Below are 17,448 nucleotides of genomic sequence, written 5' to 3'. Positions count from 1 at the left end.
TATTACTGGTTCCATTATAAACAGATACTTTGGTAAAGGCATAATTGACTTGAAAATAAAAATGTTTAAAGAAGAAGCTCAGCAGGACTGAGTACCTGATAAGATGCAAAAAGTTCATTCTCTTCAAAAGTACAGTTGGAATGCACTGTTGGTAGAGTTATGAACTGATCTCACCATTCTGGAGAGCAATATGGAACTATACTCAAAAGGCTATAAAATTGTGCATGCCCTTTGATCCAGCAGTATCACTATATTGTGACCTATATCCCAAAAAGATTTTTTTTAAAAGGAAAAAGACCTTTTTTCACAAAAATATTTATAGCAGCTCTTTTTGTAGTGTCAAGGAACTGGAAACTGAGATGTCCCTCAGTTGGGGAATGGCTAAACAAATTATTGTATATAATTGCTTATGTAATATTTTTGTGCTCTAAGAAATGACAAGCCGGATGATTTCAGAAAAACTGCCTAAGGAGCAGGTTCAACTTTGTCTCCCCACTCACACCATGCACTTAGTAAACCCAAATGTTTGCCTGTTGCATCTAGGATTGAATTTAAATCCTCTTTTTGTTATTTAAAGCCCTCCATCCCCTAGTACCCTTCTACAGCCTTTCTCATTTTCTTATACCTTATTCCCTCTGCTCAATACTCTTTGATCTTGTAACTTTGGTCTCCTTGCTCTTTCTCGCATGAGGCACTTCAGCTTCTACTCCTGCCATTTTCTCTAATTGCTCCTATGCCTCGAATACTCTCCCTCTTCATCTCATCTCTACTTCATGATTTGCTGGATTCCTCCATGACCCAACTAAAACCTCATCTTCTCCTGGAAGCCTTTCCAGATTCTTGTGTCTTCCTTCTGTTGATTATTTCCCATTTTATCCTCTATATAGCCTTATATAGCTTGATTGTACATAGTTGACTGCATTTTCTCCACATAACTGTCCCCCAAACTAAAAAAAAAAAAAACAAAACCCTTTGATACATATCTACATAGTCCAGCAAAACAAATTTCCACATTAGCCATACCCAAAAATATATGGCTCTTTCTGAAGTTCATCACATCATTATCAGGAGATAAGTGGACTTGGTTCTTTTAGACTCATGGTTTATCATTGTCAACGCAATGATCAGAGTTCTAAAATCTTTCAAATATAATGTTTTCATTGGATAAATTGTTCTCGTAGTCCTAATTAATTCTCTGCATTAGTTCATAAAGGTCTTCCCAAGATCCTTTGAAATTGCCCACTTCATCATTTTTTTTCACGGTAATATTCATTATATTCATATGCCGCATTATGTTTAGCCTGTCTCTGTATAGGCCACTCTCTTAGTTTTCCATTTTTGGCTACCATTAAAGAGCTGCTATAAATATTTTTGTACAAAGAAATCTTTTTTCTGGAGGCAGTTAGGGGATACCTTAGATAGAGCCTGGACCTAGAGTCAGGAAGATCCAAGTTCAAATCTGACCTCATATAATATGTGACCCTCAGCTAATCTCTAACCGTTTCTATTTCCTAAGTTGTGAAATGGATAGAATAATACCACCTATCTTGTAGGATTGTTGTAAGGATCAAATAAGATAATATGCATTCTTCCCCAATCTACATTTTTTTAGACTTACAGAAAAGGGACCAAGCCCTCTAATCATAGTATTAGTAATCATAGATTGGCAACTTCCTATAGAAAAATAGTGAAGGTAAGTGCCCTCCACTAGGAGATATAAATCTCTCCTTTTGAAGAGTAGAAGAATCCACCTCCCCAAGCAGCTTCATGTATATTAATATAGGCCTTTAATATACTCTTTTCAAATGTGGCTAAGAGACTGTCCTGCCTTTTTCTATTCCCATGGGAAGAAGTTTAGGGGTGACCTAATTTCTATGAGAGAAATCTCAAAATTTACAAGTTATAATCTTGACTACACGTCCTGAGAAATGATTGCAAAGATTACTATAGCCCAAGAAATGTTTCAATAACCCAAGAAATGTTTCAGCCTAAATACAATACCAAGAAATGTTGCAATGCTACAGCCCGAGAAATGTTTCAAAAGAATATTTTCAGCCTGAATTGTTGCAATGCTGCAAATCATTGGACAGGCCTAAAAACCTGACTCAACTAAAAATTGCAAACTTAAGGAATATTCTCATATGCTTGGAAAAGTTAGAAGATAAAGAAAAGACATTCAGAAGCATTGGGAAAGATTAAGGGGGAATAGAAGAAGGAGGGTAGAATAAGATACAAATGATGGAAAAGTGGAGATAGCATTGTGTTGGATCCCTATGAAATCTGAGTAAATCTGAGGATTTGTACCCACTACTTCTGAGGATTGTGGAGCCTCTCTCTCTCTCTCACCCTTGCTCCCCCCCCTTTTGTGAGGATGCTGCCTATGCCCAGGCAGTGTTCCCTCACTCTGTGCCTCCCCCCCATACCTCTTAATAAAGTCACATAAACTCTATCAGTATCAAGTCTCCTGTCTGCTCATTAGAGTGATTCATGGGGAAACAAGTCCCTCTCCTAGAATTTCACTCCACACAGTAGGTGTTATATAAATGTTTATTCTCTCCTCTTTCCTCCCCTTTTTCTTTGATTTCTTTGAAATAAAGACTTAATTGTAGATCAGAGAACATGCACAGTTTGGCAAATTTCCTAGCATAGTTATATCAAACTATATTTTATATCAACATATCAAAAGTTGCTGGACCAACTGTTATAGGGGAGTTGGAAAGATGTAATATGGGGATTAGGTAGGATGTAATAGGGAGGTGCAGGATATAATATGAGGCTGAAGCAAGGGGCAATAACTGATAGGATCAGGGAATAAGACAAGGCAAGGGACCCAAGGCTGAAGGTAATCAAGATAATAGACTAGGTACTAGGGAAGTTAAGGCAATATAGTGGATGAGGAAGGTTTAATAATGAAGGATGGTAGTTGAGGTGGTAGGAGAAATAAGGGAATGTCTGAGGTTAGGGAGTATAACACTGAAGTAACAAGGGAGAGGATGAATTAATCTAGGCAGGCAAACAGCAGCAGGGAAATACTGACTGGAACTTAGTTAAAGACAAAACACTGAAGGGAAATAGACTGATCCCTTCAAGTAAAGGACACTATACAGCCAAGTTAGAGTCAGCCAAGACACATTGAAATTGACTTCAGGCTTTAGTCAATTTCACAGGAAGAGGACTTGTACTGAAGTTACACTTCCTTCAAAATGGATACCCTCGGCTTCCCTCAAACCCAGAGAGTATGTTGTTTCTCTTTTCCTCTTCCTCCCTCTCTTACTAATCAACTAATGAAATAGCAAAAGGTCTTGTTTAAACACAAAAGGGTTTTATTGTCTTCTCAGGATAGATTGTCAGGGTAAAAGGATCAAGGAAGCCCTAATAGCCGCTTAGAGAAACCTCAGGTGAGAGAAGGGAAGCAGGAATGTGAGACTAAGAAAAGACCTGCCTTTACTCAGCTCTCAAGGTGATTTTGAAATCAAAAGGGGTTTGGAAGTTGGATATAAAGACTCAATAAATAATTTGTTGCCAGGGTAGGACTAAACTCTCACAGATTTAAACTAACTCTCTGATTCACTCTCCTATTCACTCTTCTCAGATAAGGTAAGGGAAATGAAGGTAGGAGATAAGGTAGGGTTGGGAGATTCAAAGGATTTATCTAAATTAACAAATCTCAAAAAACGGCAAAACTAAGCTAGGTTTCAATCTCAAGAAGAAGGAGCTCAGCTGGACCCTGGTTCCCTCCACGAGTTCCCAATCCAACTGAAAACTTTCCCAAGATTCTAAAACCTTAACTGACAGTAGAAATTCTGCAAAAGCAGTTATACCCCCACTCTACACTACACAATGCATAGCTCCACTAGCAATGCAATTCTGTGACCCATTTTTCTGTGACCAGTCCCACCAGCATTTGTCATTTTTCCTCTTTTGTCATCTTTTCTAGTCTTAGAATTGTGAGTTGAAATTGCTTTAATTTTAATTTATCTAATTACTAATGCTTCAGAGCATTTTTTTCCACAATTGTTGACAACTTGGATTTTGTCTTTTGAAAACTACCTGTTCACCCAGTGAAGAATTTGGCTGCTATGGTGAAAATGAATTAGAGAGAGGAAGCACCTGAGACAAGACTAATTAGGAGGCCATGGTAGTAATCCAGGCACCTAAGAGAGGGGAGTGCCATGTAAGTGGAAGGAATAGGATGGTTATAAGAGAGATGTTATGGAGGTACAAGACTTGGCAACTATTTAGATATAAGTGAATTGAGAGGGAAGAATCAAGGAAAATCCTGAGAATGAAAACCTGAGTGTTTTGGAGGATGACCCTTGACAGAAATAAGGAAATAGGGAAGGGGGAGATTATTAAAAGAAAAATAATAAGTCCTCTTTTGAACATATAAAGTTTGATAACTTTGGGGTTTGTCCAATTGGAAATATCCAATTGACAGTTATCAATATAAGAATAAAACTCAGGAGATTTAAGTTGGATATATAAATCTGGAAGTCATATGCATGGAGATGATCATTAAATTCATGGAAACTGATGAAATTACAGAGAAACCTTGGGGGATGAATATTTGATTTCCATGAGTGAATGAAAAAAGAGACACTAAGTAAGTCTTTATTATGTGCCAGGCATTGTGCTAAGAGCTGGGAATAAAAATACAAAAGTGAAATAGTCCCTGCATTCAAGTATCTTATATTCCAATAGTCTATTATTTTAAGAGTGTGATGGCAGGAAGAGACTCTTAAATCTTAGGGATAGTGAGTCAGTTGGAGGCACTTTTTCTAAAAGCAATGGAAGTACTACTGATTGATGAGTTAGCAAAGTAAATGAAGACTGTCATGAAAACCCAGTGATGTTTATTGATAAATTCATTCTATTCATGTGAATTTAATTGTAATGCTATCCATTTATTTAATATCCCTGTACTGATTTCATTATCTTCAGAATGAAATGCATTTTTCTGTCTGATGGGATTGTTTTGAGTACTATAAAAATAATTTTAAAGTCCTTTGCAAATTATAAATGTTAACATTGTAATTACTAGAAAATATATTTCTTGTGTAATATAAATTATTTAGCTACTGTTTCTTTGATTACAGGATGGAAGACTTACATTTCATCCAGGAAATCAGACAGTGGCACTTCCCTTTATAAATTTCATGAAAAAACGTGGCACCCTTTTTCTCAATGCATACACAAATTCCCCTATCTGTTGCCCATCACGTGCAGGTAAGGATATCCTTAATATATATTAATTGAAGTAAATAACATAATATGAAATTTAGTTTAAATTGTCATTAGTGTAAGATTTAAGAGAACACATTATGATTAACGACTTTACCTGAATGTCTGTTAATATGCTAATCATGATAGTAAATGTTTCCAGATTCAGACTTCATTTATTGCCATGCAGTTTTTATTTCTCTTCCTGATGTCTCAGATTAGTGTGGTCATCTCAAAAGTTTAACATTCTTTTTTTTTTTTTTAAACCCTTAACTTCTGTGTATTTGTTCCTTGGTGGAAGAGTGGTAAGGGTGGACAATGGGGGTCAAGTGACTTGCCCAGGGTCACACAGCTGGGAAGTGTCTGAGGCCAGATTTGAACCTAGGACCTCCCATCTCTAGGCCTGACTCTCAATCCACTGAGCTACCCAGCTGCCCCCACAAAAGTTTGACATTCTTAGAGAAATAGTTATACTAGCAAAATGCCAGTGGCATTAACAATGAATAATTAAAGAACAGGATATTAGAGCATGAACTGAATTGAAAGTTTAATCTTTTATCTTTTCTTCAACACAATTTTTCTTAGCTTCTGTGTAACTTCTTTGTTCTTTTAAGTATGTATAGCACGTAGTAGTTTGACTTCTATCAAATATATTTAGTTATTCTCTGGAGTTCCCCAAGTTAAAGATACTCATTAGTTCATTTGCACATGTTTCCAACACATCTAAGAGCTCAAATCCCTAAAGGATACCTAAAATTTATATTATGGAGTCCATGGGTTCAGAACTTGATTTAGTTTGTTTTTTAATCCACACTTGTAATTAAATGTAGGAAAATCATGGCTAAGAAATGCCCTGTATTGCAGATGGACAGCTGCCCTGCAATTTATAGGCTTAGAATGTACTGGCTTTGGGCTCTTGACACGCACTGCCATGGTATATGCCAGAGAAGGGACTTGAACCAGGGAATCCCCAAATGGATAAAGAAAGGCTCTCTTTATGATATCTTGTTGTTTAGTCATTTCAGTTGTATCTGACTCTTCATAACCTCTTTCGAGGTTTTCTTGGCAAAGATTCTGGAGGGGCTTACCATATCCTTCTGTAGCTCATTTTAAAGATGAGGAACAGATGAGGCAAGCAGGGTTAAGTGTTTTGCCCAGGGCCAGTAAGTGTCTGAGGCTATATTTAAATTCAGATCTTTCTGACATCAGTCCTGGCATTTTATCAACTGCACCAACTAGTTGCTGTGTTGTATATTTTTTACATTATTCTTCATTGAAGTAGAAAATGAGGATCTTTTGCATCAGTATTTCATTGGATTGGTGAAAATATCAACATGCATTTTCCTTCCAGAAATAAAGATTGCAATCCAGCCACTTTCTCAACCTGTGCAGCTCTTGTTCATGGCCTTCCATAAATCATTCATGAAGGATCTGAGTACAAGTGCAGCATCTATTAACAAATTTTGTAAAGATGAGGCAATATGCATGAGTCAGTAATTATGACTATCCTCTCAGCCCTTTTTTGTTGATGCTCTTATAATAAGGTCCTGTTTTTTCCAGCTTTTGATACACTCTCTTCCAGATACTTTGAGAATCATGCCTTCAAAATTATGTACCTATAGCAAACCTCTTCTCTATATACTTATTCTAGATTTGACACTTTTCCCAGTTTTTTCCTTTATTGCCATTTGTGCTTCCTCGTGTAGCACATTAGAGGCTGTAATATTAGGCAGTTTCTAATTTCTAAGTGCCTTTATCTCTCTTTACCCATGATCTCCTAATTACCACATCTAATACCTATTTCTGGTTTCACCCTCCTTGTAGCATCTTACACTCCCTGAATAGTTTCTCCTCCATAGGTTGTTGTGACACAACTCCATTAAATTGAAAGTTCCTTGAGGACAAGACTTACTGTTTTGCACAATTGCACATGTGTAATTGATATCAAATTCTTTGCCTTCTTAAGGAGGGAAAAGAATTCTATCTTGATACTCTTAAGGAGTGATAGAATTTGGAACTCAAATTTTTTAAGAGCAAAAGTTAAAAATTTTGTTTACTTGTAATTGAAAAAAAATAAAATTAAGTGCAAATTAAACAAGAGCAAGGACTGTCTTTTCCATTTGTTTCTCTACCACCATGCTTGGCACATAGTAGGTATTTAATAAATACTTGCTGATTGACTCTTCTTTCATTTCTCTTGTTACCTTTCTAGCTACTTCCTTTCAATTGGCAGAGGGGACTAGTTTATCATCACTGTCAAAGCAACTGAGAGTATGGATCTCCTTCAGAGTTCTATTCTAGTTTCCTTACTCTTGGTGATCTCATTAACTACAATGAATTTAATTATCATTTAATTAAATGATATGCACTTATGCACTCATTTTTATTCTTCTTGTATGATACTGATTTTTATTTTTGCTCTCATAACTCAGTGGTAAATAATTGTGCATAACCAAGTAATTGGAAATGACTCCCACATTAATTTTCTGTTAACACGTAATCATGTTTCATTTTTGTATTATTATTTGGCACCTTTTTAGGTTATAGTCTTATCAAAGAAAGTATTCATGGTAACATGGATGAAGGTGTGAGTTTTTAATGTCACTGACTCTGAGGAGGGTAGTCACTAGCAAACACTGAAGCCTGTCAGCTCTCTGCTTGCCTCAATTTATCCAGCCTAAATCTCCACCCACTAACAGGTGATGTCTCAGGGGCCAATCACGATTTCTAATTTGCCAAGGAGTGTTACAGGGAAGAGCATCCTGCCTTCCTGGTCTTCCAATTTTCTTGACTCCATGCTCCCTTTTGCCAAGGCTGGTCTATCCTCCTTTTACTCAGTGGTATCTGATCTCCAGGTGACAGGAGATGACATCATGAGAGCAACACAGGAAAGAGAGAAATTTACTTCAGACACCAGTGTTCCCAGAAACTTTTGTCAAATGTTGCATTCTTCATTCAAAAGCTTGGATTTGGGGGTTCATCAAATACCGGATTACGATTTTTTGATTTTTTTCCATGAAAAGGTTTTTAAGTATTCTTTTTTCCTTTTATGTTAATCTGGGTAGGAGTTGTATTTTTGTAAATATTCATCCATTTCTCTTAACTTGTTAGTTTTACTGGCATGGGCAAAATAACTCCTAATAATTGCCCTAATTTTATTTTCACTGGTTATGTATTTACTTATTTCATTTTTGATGCTAGTAATTTAGTTTTCTTCTTTTTTTAATCAAATTAATTAATGGTTTATATATTTTTTCATAAAATAAGCTCCTGCTTTTATTTATTGTTTGCTTTATTAATCTCTCCTTTGATTTTCAGAATTTCTATTTTGATTTTTTAATTGAAGATTTTCAATTTGTTCTTTTTCTAGTTTTTTTAGTTGCATGCCCAATTCATTGATCTACACTTTTTCTTTTTTATTAATATATACATTTAGAGATGCACATTTCTCCATAAGTACTGTTTGGCAGCATTCCACAAATTTTTTTCTTTATGAAATATGTTTATCCCATTTTGTCTCTTTTCCTATTTCTCTTAATATTATCCTCTTTTTTTACCTCTAGTTTTATATATATATTTATACATGCATGTATATATCTTGACATTTCATCCTACATAGTTTGTCACTGTTCCCTCTAATTATACTTCTTCTAGCTATCCTGATGATAATAACAATTTTTAAGAGTTACCAATATCATCTTTTCTTATAAGGATACAAATCATTTGAACTTATTGGGTCCCTTAAAGAAAAGATTATGGTTTTTTGGTTTTTTCCCCCTCTCTTAATTACCTTTTGGTGATTCTCTTGAGTTCTGTATTAGGGCAGCAAATTCTCTGTTTAAGTACGGTTTTTTCTTTATGAATGCTTGGAAGTCTTCAATTTTATTAAATGACCATACTTTGCCCTGCAAGAATAGTCAGTTTTGCTGGGTAGTTGATTCTTGGTTGTAAGCCTAGTTATCTTGCTTTCTGAAATATCATATTCCATGCCTTCTGGTCCTTCAGTGTAGATGTAGCCAGATCCTGTGTTATTTTAACTTTGGTTTCATGGTATCTGAATAACTTCTTAGCAGCTTGTAATATTTTGGTCTAGTACTTCCTGAATTTAGCTCTAACATTTCTGGGCGTTGTCAGTTGGGGATTAAATGTAGGAGGTGATCTATGGATTCTTTCAATCTCCACTTTTCCCTCTTATTTGAGAATGTCAGGGCAGTTTTCTTGGATAATTTCCTGTAGAATGCTGTCTAGGCTTTTCCTTTTGTCATGATCTTCCGGTAGTCCAATAATTCTCAAATTGTCTCTCCTGGATCTATTTTCAAGGTCTGTGTTTGTGCCAATGAGGCGTTTCATATTTTCCTCATTTTTTTATTCTTTTAATTTTGTTTTATATATTCTTGCTGCCTTTTGAAGTCATTTGCTTCTAGTTGTCAGATTCTGATTTTTAAAAACTGAATTTTATCCCTGGCTTTTTGGTCATCCTTCTCTTTCTGGTCTGATTTTCTTTGTAGGTCATCTTTCACTTTCTTTGCCTCATTTTCATGCTAGTCAGTTTTGGCTTACAAGACACTATTTTCTTGTTTAAGTTCATGTATTTTCTTTTCCCAATTGTCTCCAGCCTCTGTTGATTGTTTTTTGAGTTCTTGAGTTAATTGAATTTTGAATTTTTGAGTTAATCACATTTTGACTTCTTCCAAAACCTGTGTCCATTTCACTGGAGTTTCTGTGTTTTTTCTTGGTGTTCCTTTATCTTCCTCTGATCCATTTGCTCTTTGTTCAATTCTTGGATAGAAGCTGTGGATTGTACTTTCTTTTTCTTTTTCTGTTGTTTACTCATATTTTTTCCTTCTTTCCCCACCTCTCCCCACCCCCGTAATTGGCTATAATCTTGCTCCTTTGATCATTTACTTGATCTGTGGGTTTGGGCTATTCCGTCCTGGAAGGGCTTCTTCTCTGCTCTGTTGACTAATTAGGTTAGTGGGACCTGAGGCCAGATCTTCCCCAGCTTGTAGTAAAAGCTAAAGATGTGATTTTGGCTATTTTCACTGCAGTCTATTGGAGGAGGGGTGTTGGAGCTTCCTCTGAAGACTTCTTACCTGCTGTATTGATAGGATTAAGCCAAGGTGGGATTGATCTGCAGAGCTGGAAGTACCCTGAGATCAAAACCTCAAAAAAGGGGGGGATAGCGCAAGATGGAGTATTTGTTCGCCCTCTCTGGGTTTCTCCACTAGCCACCTCCCTGCCATCTGTGATCAAAGCCTTGAGTCTGGCACAGCTATGCTGGCAAGGCACTCCCTCTGGACTAGAGCTCTTGTCCACCCAGACATTCCAGGATCTTCTGGAGACTCAGTACATTAGGTGAGGAGGGGACTTGGGATCTTCCTTTTTCCTTTCCCCTTGGGAACTGGACAGTTAAAAGAATTCAGGCTCCCTCCCCCTCCCCACATACCTTTTAAATTGAGTTTAGCAGGAGGATCCCCAGCTCAGTTCTGTTGTCAGATTTGGTTTTCTGTCCCCTGGAAGCCCTTTGTCCTTGATCGGTATTGAAGGATTTACAAAGGTCTGGAGCCTTGCTGCTTCTAAGCTGCCATCTTCCCAGAATTCCTTTTCTGCCATTTCAGAATCATAAAACTGCATAATACAGATGGCCATATTTTTCTTATTTCTTGAGTTTCCATGCCTAAAAAGGTAAAATAGGGTTCTTTGATTAATATTGGCTCGCCACAAATGTATGAGGGTTAGTATTGATGTTGTGGGAGGTGTTTATCAGGATCCCCACCTGATAGTATTCAGTGGGCCAGATCAGCTAACCACTTACCCCCCACCCCAGGGAAGACCTATGAGAGGGAATAAACTCAAAGAGCTTCCTAAACTGGCAAAGCTATAGTGGGGATGTTGAAGGAAGGTGTTGGGTTTCAGTTGTGACCCTAGTGGGTTGGATCCCACCCTCAGAGCCAGCAGTATTGAGTGAGACAAGCGGGACTCCTAAGTTCAAGTAACTTTACCCTTCAAGATGGTGTTTGGAATTAGTCTTTCCATCAGCCACAAGATCAGTCTTCTTCCCCTCAAAGTAACAGCCCCAAGCTACCACTAATGAACTAATAAAGATTTATTATAAGGATAAGGGAATTCAGGATAACAGGTAAGGGTTATTTATGGCTTTAGAGGAAGAAGGGTACTTGGATAACTTCTCTATCAACTATTAACCCCACAACAAGAGAGCCAGTTCTGGTTTCTTCTGTGGTTTGGACTCAGAAACCGACTCTTCCTCTCCTCACAATATCCTGTCCTTAACACTAGCTAACGAAAAGGGGAATAACTAAAAGGAAAGGGTACAAGATGGATCAAGGAAGGGTCCCCCAAATGCCCACTCCCTCCGGAGTCTGGGCACTATGGCCAATTATGGAGCACAATTCTCTCAGTTTCTTCTTCGTTGGCAATGAAGTCAGTAGAAAGGTTTAGCTGTTGAAATCTCCAGATTGCCCCTGAATTTTGGGTTCAGAAGAGCTAAATTCCAGTCCAGAAACCTCCCAACCACCCACAACCACACCCCCCAACCAAGCCCACCCGAGAGTTTGAATGTCTTCTCAGGAGTCTTTGGTGGTTGGCTTCTTCTCAGAAACTTCACCGAAAAAAACCCTCCTTTACTTGCCCCTCTCAAAAGAACTTCCTCAGGGTTCCATGGGGCCAGCTTCAAATCTCCAGATGTATGCTTAGTGATCTTTGATTTACCCCCAATTCTACACTTACATTTTCCATGACTAAAAAGGTCATCTCCAAGTGACCACTCTATTTGTAATTAGTCTTCCTATCCTGAGGCCTGGTCCTTAAAGATCAGAGAATCTGTGGTTAAAACCATTTTGGAGTTGGACATTGTAGAATATTTCTATTATTCATTATGTAAATATATAGTGCGTCCCTTGACTGTGTTATAACAATATATTTCTAATCCCTAATATATATGTAAGGTTAGGATGATTGATTTACTTAACCCTATTCCACTTAAAGTAATAAGATACCCAATGAATTAGTTCCTTCAAGAATGGGTCTTAGATTAGATTTTAAATGGCCTTTGAACTGTATATAATACTCCTGTTTTGGGGGCTAGATTGAGGAAGCTGGACACTCTCCAGGAATCATCTATAAATTATCAAGTGGTCTGATAAGGGAACTTGGAGTAAATGTAGCATTCCAGCACACCATTGAGGAGCAAAGGCTCTGAGCTATGGTAGAGATGGGACACTATCAAGAAGGGTCATTGGCTCTATAGGAATCTCAGAACAGAAGGTCCAAGCTGAGAGAAGTCTCAAGAAAAGGTTGGCTTTTCCCCCATTTTCTCCTCCTGGTACCTGTCTATACACCAACATTATTAGTACAAAATCTCTCGTTTCATTTCCCAAACATTTCCAATAAACTGAATTTTGCCTCAGCCACAAAGAGGCCACTAGAAAAAGATGGAAGTATAAAGTTAGTCAAAGAGCCCAACTACTGTCTAAATGTTAGTAATTATCTTAAATGCAAGGTTCAGTGTGATCATGACTGAACTTTTAATTTTGTATCTAAAAGAAATAAAGACTTATACATATCACTCCTCTAGGCTTTAAACAATCAAATTAATGTAACAGGGTATTTATATCTATGTGTGTATGTGTGTATACATTTACTTACATTCATATATACACATATATACATAGACATACATATATACACACATATGTATATTATGTTTATTTTCTTATTATAATTTCTATTTTTATGTGTCTTTCAGCAATGTGGAGTGGCCTCTTTACTCATTTAACTGAATCTTGGAATAATTTTAAGGGCCTAGATCAAAATTATACAACATGGATGGACCTCTTGAAAAAATATGGCTACCATACACAAAAGTTTGGGAAACTAGACTATACTTCAGGACATCACTCCCTTAGGTAAATAATGAATTATATGCCTATTGATGTAGTGTTTTGGCTATTTGTGTATACATATTCTAATTGGGACTACTTTTATGGACTATTTAAAGGTAAAAATATTCTTAAATTTTTGATCCTGTTGATAGAACTTAGATTTTAATATCTTCTTAAAATAATATATTATGGTGCTTGCAATTTTGTTTTCATAAATATTAAGAGACAAATCCAAATGACTAAGAATTGTTCCATCTTTTGGTTGTTTTTGATATGTATATCTCAATGCACTATTTATTATAGCATCTTATTTAAGAAGTCAAAATCTTTTTCAACTTCTACTCATTTCTCCTAGTTTTGCCCTTGGAGTCTAATAGAATCAACCTAATCCCTCGTCTGTATCACAGCTCTTCAAATTCTTGAAGATATTTGTCATGTTCCCCTTGAGTCTTCTCTTCTCCAGGTTAACATCCTCAGGTCCATCAGTCTGTCTTCATAAGATATAAACTCAAAGCTCTTTACCTTCCTGTTTGCCCTTCTCTGGACACTCTAACTTGTAGCTAGGAAGAACTAAGTTCAAATTTTACCTCAAACACTTACTAGCATGACCCAAGTCAAGTCACTGAACTCCTTTCAACTTCAGTTTCCTTATCTATAAAATGAGGGTGATAATAGTTACCTTTTTTTTTTTTAACTCTTACTTTCCACCTTAGAATCAAAGGCAGAAGAGTGATAAGGGCTAGTGTTATATTTAAATCCTGAGAAATGTTGGTCTCACCTTGACTGACAAGGGAGGCAGTTGGAGAGATTGGAATGTTCCCAGATGCCATGAGCCAGGGGCAAAAGTAGTAGGGTATAAATATCCGTAACAGCCACCTGGAGGGGCTCTCTCTGGTCCCTAGATCTTTAGGTCTCTGAATCTTCCTTCTGCTTTGGTCCCTAGATCTTTAGGTCTCTGAATCTTCCTACTGCTTTAGGTCTCTGGGTCCCTGGGTAGTGAAGGGAGGAAAGGAGGTCTGAAGAAGAAGAGGGTGGTAGGATTCGAATACTTCCTGAAGGCTGTGAAGGCTAACACATCACCAAACACTGATAATAAGAAAGCTTGAGAGGAAATCATCAACACAGCTGTATCAACAGAGCATAGTCATTTCTCTGGTTTGGCAGTGGCCAAGCTGAGCCAAAGGGGTTGTGAAGAACAATAGTTTCAGCTTTACTGAGGCAATAGCCTCCAACCCTGAGTGATTATAGATTATAGATATTAGATTGACAGGGTCTCCAATCCCCAATCCTTATCCCGATTATCCTTCCCCTTATGATATATTACAGATAAAGTGTTCATTAAGTACCTTCCTGAGTAGTCTTTATATCACAACCCTTGGGGAGGGAGCAAACGCAGTCAGATAAACAAATGTGATCAAAGCTAATCAGAGCCCAATATTAATAATTGATCCAACCCCAGGTTGGACCTGAAAGGGTTACCCATCCACCTAAACTTTTGGGTCTTTCCCTGGGCAACTGTTAGAGAAAAGGGGAAATTATAACATCTAGCAAGGGTGATTGGGGTTGGTGTTCCCCATCACCAGCACCTAGGGAGAATACATCCACCCCACTGGTATCTATATCTCCTTTAGGACCTATTAGGACCCTCTTTTCTTTATAACACTAGGCAATGGGGATTAAGTGACTTGCCCACGGTCACACAGCTAGGAGGTGTCTGAGACCAGATTTGAACTTAAGTTGCAGGGTACAAAATAAACCCACATAAATCAATACCCATTTATTAAGTACCAAATGTATGCTAGGAACTGTGCTAGGTGCTGGGGATATAAATTCAAAAGTGAAAACTAAAGTAGGGCCCCCATATCCACAGGAGATATCCTACCTCAGATAGCTGAAACCACATATATAAGCCACCTGCCGATCCCATGTATATATACTCTCTCTCTCTGCTCCTGCCCTTCTGCTCAGAGCTCTGAAACTTCCCATCCCACAACAACAACAAAAAAATCCTTTAACAGTGAAAATGAAAAAAGTGAAAGCAGAAGAGACCTCCTCCAGGGGCAAGCCACAACAGTAGGCAGACCTCTGGTGCTTTGGGCAGCCTCCAAATCCTTGAGGTTGACCACAGATAACTCAAACTGTGAAAAGCAAAACCACAGTGAAGGGGGCCCTATCTATCCCTATTTATAAGGAGTTTACATCCTAATGAGAAAGACAACAAATACCCATAGAAATACATGGCACCTAGTTCCCAGGGTTATTGCAAGGAAACTACAAAACTTAAAGTGCTATCTAAATGCAAGCTTTGGTGGGGGAGGGGGAAAGGGGAGAATGAGGTGCAGAAATAACACAGGTAAGTGCAGTGTTCATATTAAGTATCCTTTCAATGCTAGGAATAAACTTCCTTTTTTTTAAGTAATGAGTGATCTGCAAGTCTTTCTTTTCTTTCAAACATTAGGCCTAAGAAATAATAGTTTATATTTATATAGCACTTTAAGGTTTGCAAAGCACCAAGAGACCAGCCTGAATCAACAATCCTGGTACCCACCACTGATCACAATATTTAAGATAAGATGTTCTGAGGATAGTACAGTGGAATTATCACCTCTCCCTTTTACCAGGGAAAAAACTGAGGCAGGTGAAGATGAAGTGATTTGGTCAAGATCAAATAGCTAGTCGATGTCTGAGACCAGACCTGAGCTCAGATCTTCCTGACTCCAAGGCCAGGGTTCTAGTTATAGAAACAGTCTGCTCAGCAGGGAAGGCTGTGATGACTCCTGGTGGCCTAGAGACATAAGCCCATTTAAAAAGCCCTGATTTCATGTAGGTGAACCTTTTTGTGTCTTTAAGGGATCAGGAAATCAAGGCTAGATAATCTAGTAGGCTTGGGAGTCTGAGAGTAGCCATGGGACCTGAACTTTTGTTCCCTGTGTCAGTCATGACAGTTTTAATATCTTTTAAGGAGAAGCTCACCAATTTGAAAGGATCAGGGCCTTCAGAAAAATTAGCCCAGCAGGGTTCTATGAGAGAGGACTCTAGTAGATAATATCCTACTACCATATGACTTAAAAATATTGATAATCTGGAGAGGATCCAAAAGACAACTAAAACAGTATAAGACCTTGAGTTGATATAGAAGGACTGGTTGAAGAAAATGGACATGTTTAAGCCTGGAGAAGAGAAGACTTGGGGATGACATGAGAGCCATTTCCAAGTATCTGAAGAACTGTCATGGTGTTCTGGGCCAAAACTGTTAGACCAGTCCAGTGACTTAAGTTTGAGGACTAACATTCAGTGAGGTACCATCACTTTACTAATTAACAGATTAAAAGAATCAATTTCATAGTTTTTAAAAGGATATAAAATGGTACTCTCCTCTGCTTTACAGTCGCCAGATCAGGAATTCAGGAAGGAAACCCAAAAGCAGGTGGAGCTCAGGCATCACTCCTGACACACTTTCTTTCAGGCTAGTCTCCATATTTTTCAAGGAACAAAAAGTCAGGCATCTACCAACTCCCATCAAGGACCAGCTTTCTTCATCAGCTTCTAGACCCACCCCATGGAACAGAATGCAGGGAAGAACTGAAAACGTAGAAAGAAGAGAGAAGGTTGGGGACCCAAGGGAAGAGGGAAAACAGAGCTCCTGGTCAAGTCAGAGTGTGGCTGCCTAGTACCTCCCCAGGCCTTGATGGCCCTCATTGCTTCACTGATCGCCCACATCAGAGCAGCATTGCTTCTCCCCAACATACTGAAGAAAGAGTAGACTTCTCAGGCCCCTCAATAAACATTTGAGGTCAGGAAAAACTTGTTCTCAGTAGACCTATGCAGAAGTATTATGGCTTGGTGATGGTGGGTTCCCCTTCTCTGCAGGTTTTTAAGCAGAGGCTGGATGACCACTTGTCAGGTATGTAATAGTAGAAATTTCTGTTGTGTATATGTCATGCTAAGGCCCCTTCCCAATCAAAAATTCTGGAATTCTACTTGTTTGGGGGAGGGATCCAGAATATTTGCCTTATAGAAAGGCTTAGCAAAATAATGCATGGATTACATCTGTGGGGATTCATCCAGGATTCCTGTTGGCTGCAGATCCATGGGAAGCAGATTGCTTGATTAATTCAAGACCCTGAGTGCTTTCCTTTTTCAGAAAAAGCTTGGAAGTCCTTCCTTTCAAAACCATATCTCATCACCTGCATAACTCACATTAGTAGGGAAGAGCAAAGTCCAGGTTTTTTCTTCCTCACTGGGACTGCCTCTTGTTCCTCCAGCTCCAGAGTCATGTTCTTAGTCCCCTCTCCACATATTCTTGACAGTCTTTCAGAAGGCTGAG

General features: G+C 38.0%; 1 protein-coding gene across 1 annotated transcript in view; it reads left to right on the top strand.

The window, feature by feature from the left end:
* The window catches only part of ARSK (arylsulfatase family member K), a 50,083-nt gene that overhangs the window by 5,153 nt on the left and 27,482 nt on the right, over positions 1-17,448 (top strand). The window contains exons 2-3 of the mRNA XM_044657649.1: positions 5,097-5,226; positions 12,986-13,145. Coding sequence (XP_044513584.1) covers positions 5,097-5,226; positions 12,986-13,145 — 290 coding nt within the window. The remainder of the gene's footprint in view (positions 1-5,096; positions 5,227-12,985; positions 13,146-17,448) is intronic.

This window comes from Gracilinanus agilis, chromosome 1, assembly GCF_016433145.1.
Source record: "Gracilinanus agilis isolate LMUSP501 chromosome 1, AgileGrace, whole genome shotgun sequence".
Taxonomy (NCBI): domain Eukaryota; kingdom Metazoa; phylum Chordata; class Mammalia; order Didelphimorphia; family Didelphidae; genus Gracilinanus; species Gracilinanus agilis.
The sequence above is the reverse complement of the archived record's forward strand: the minus strand, read 5'-3'. Positions and strand labels throughout refer to the sequence as shown.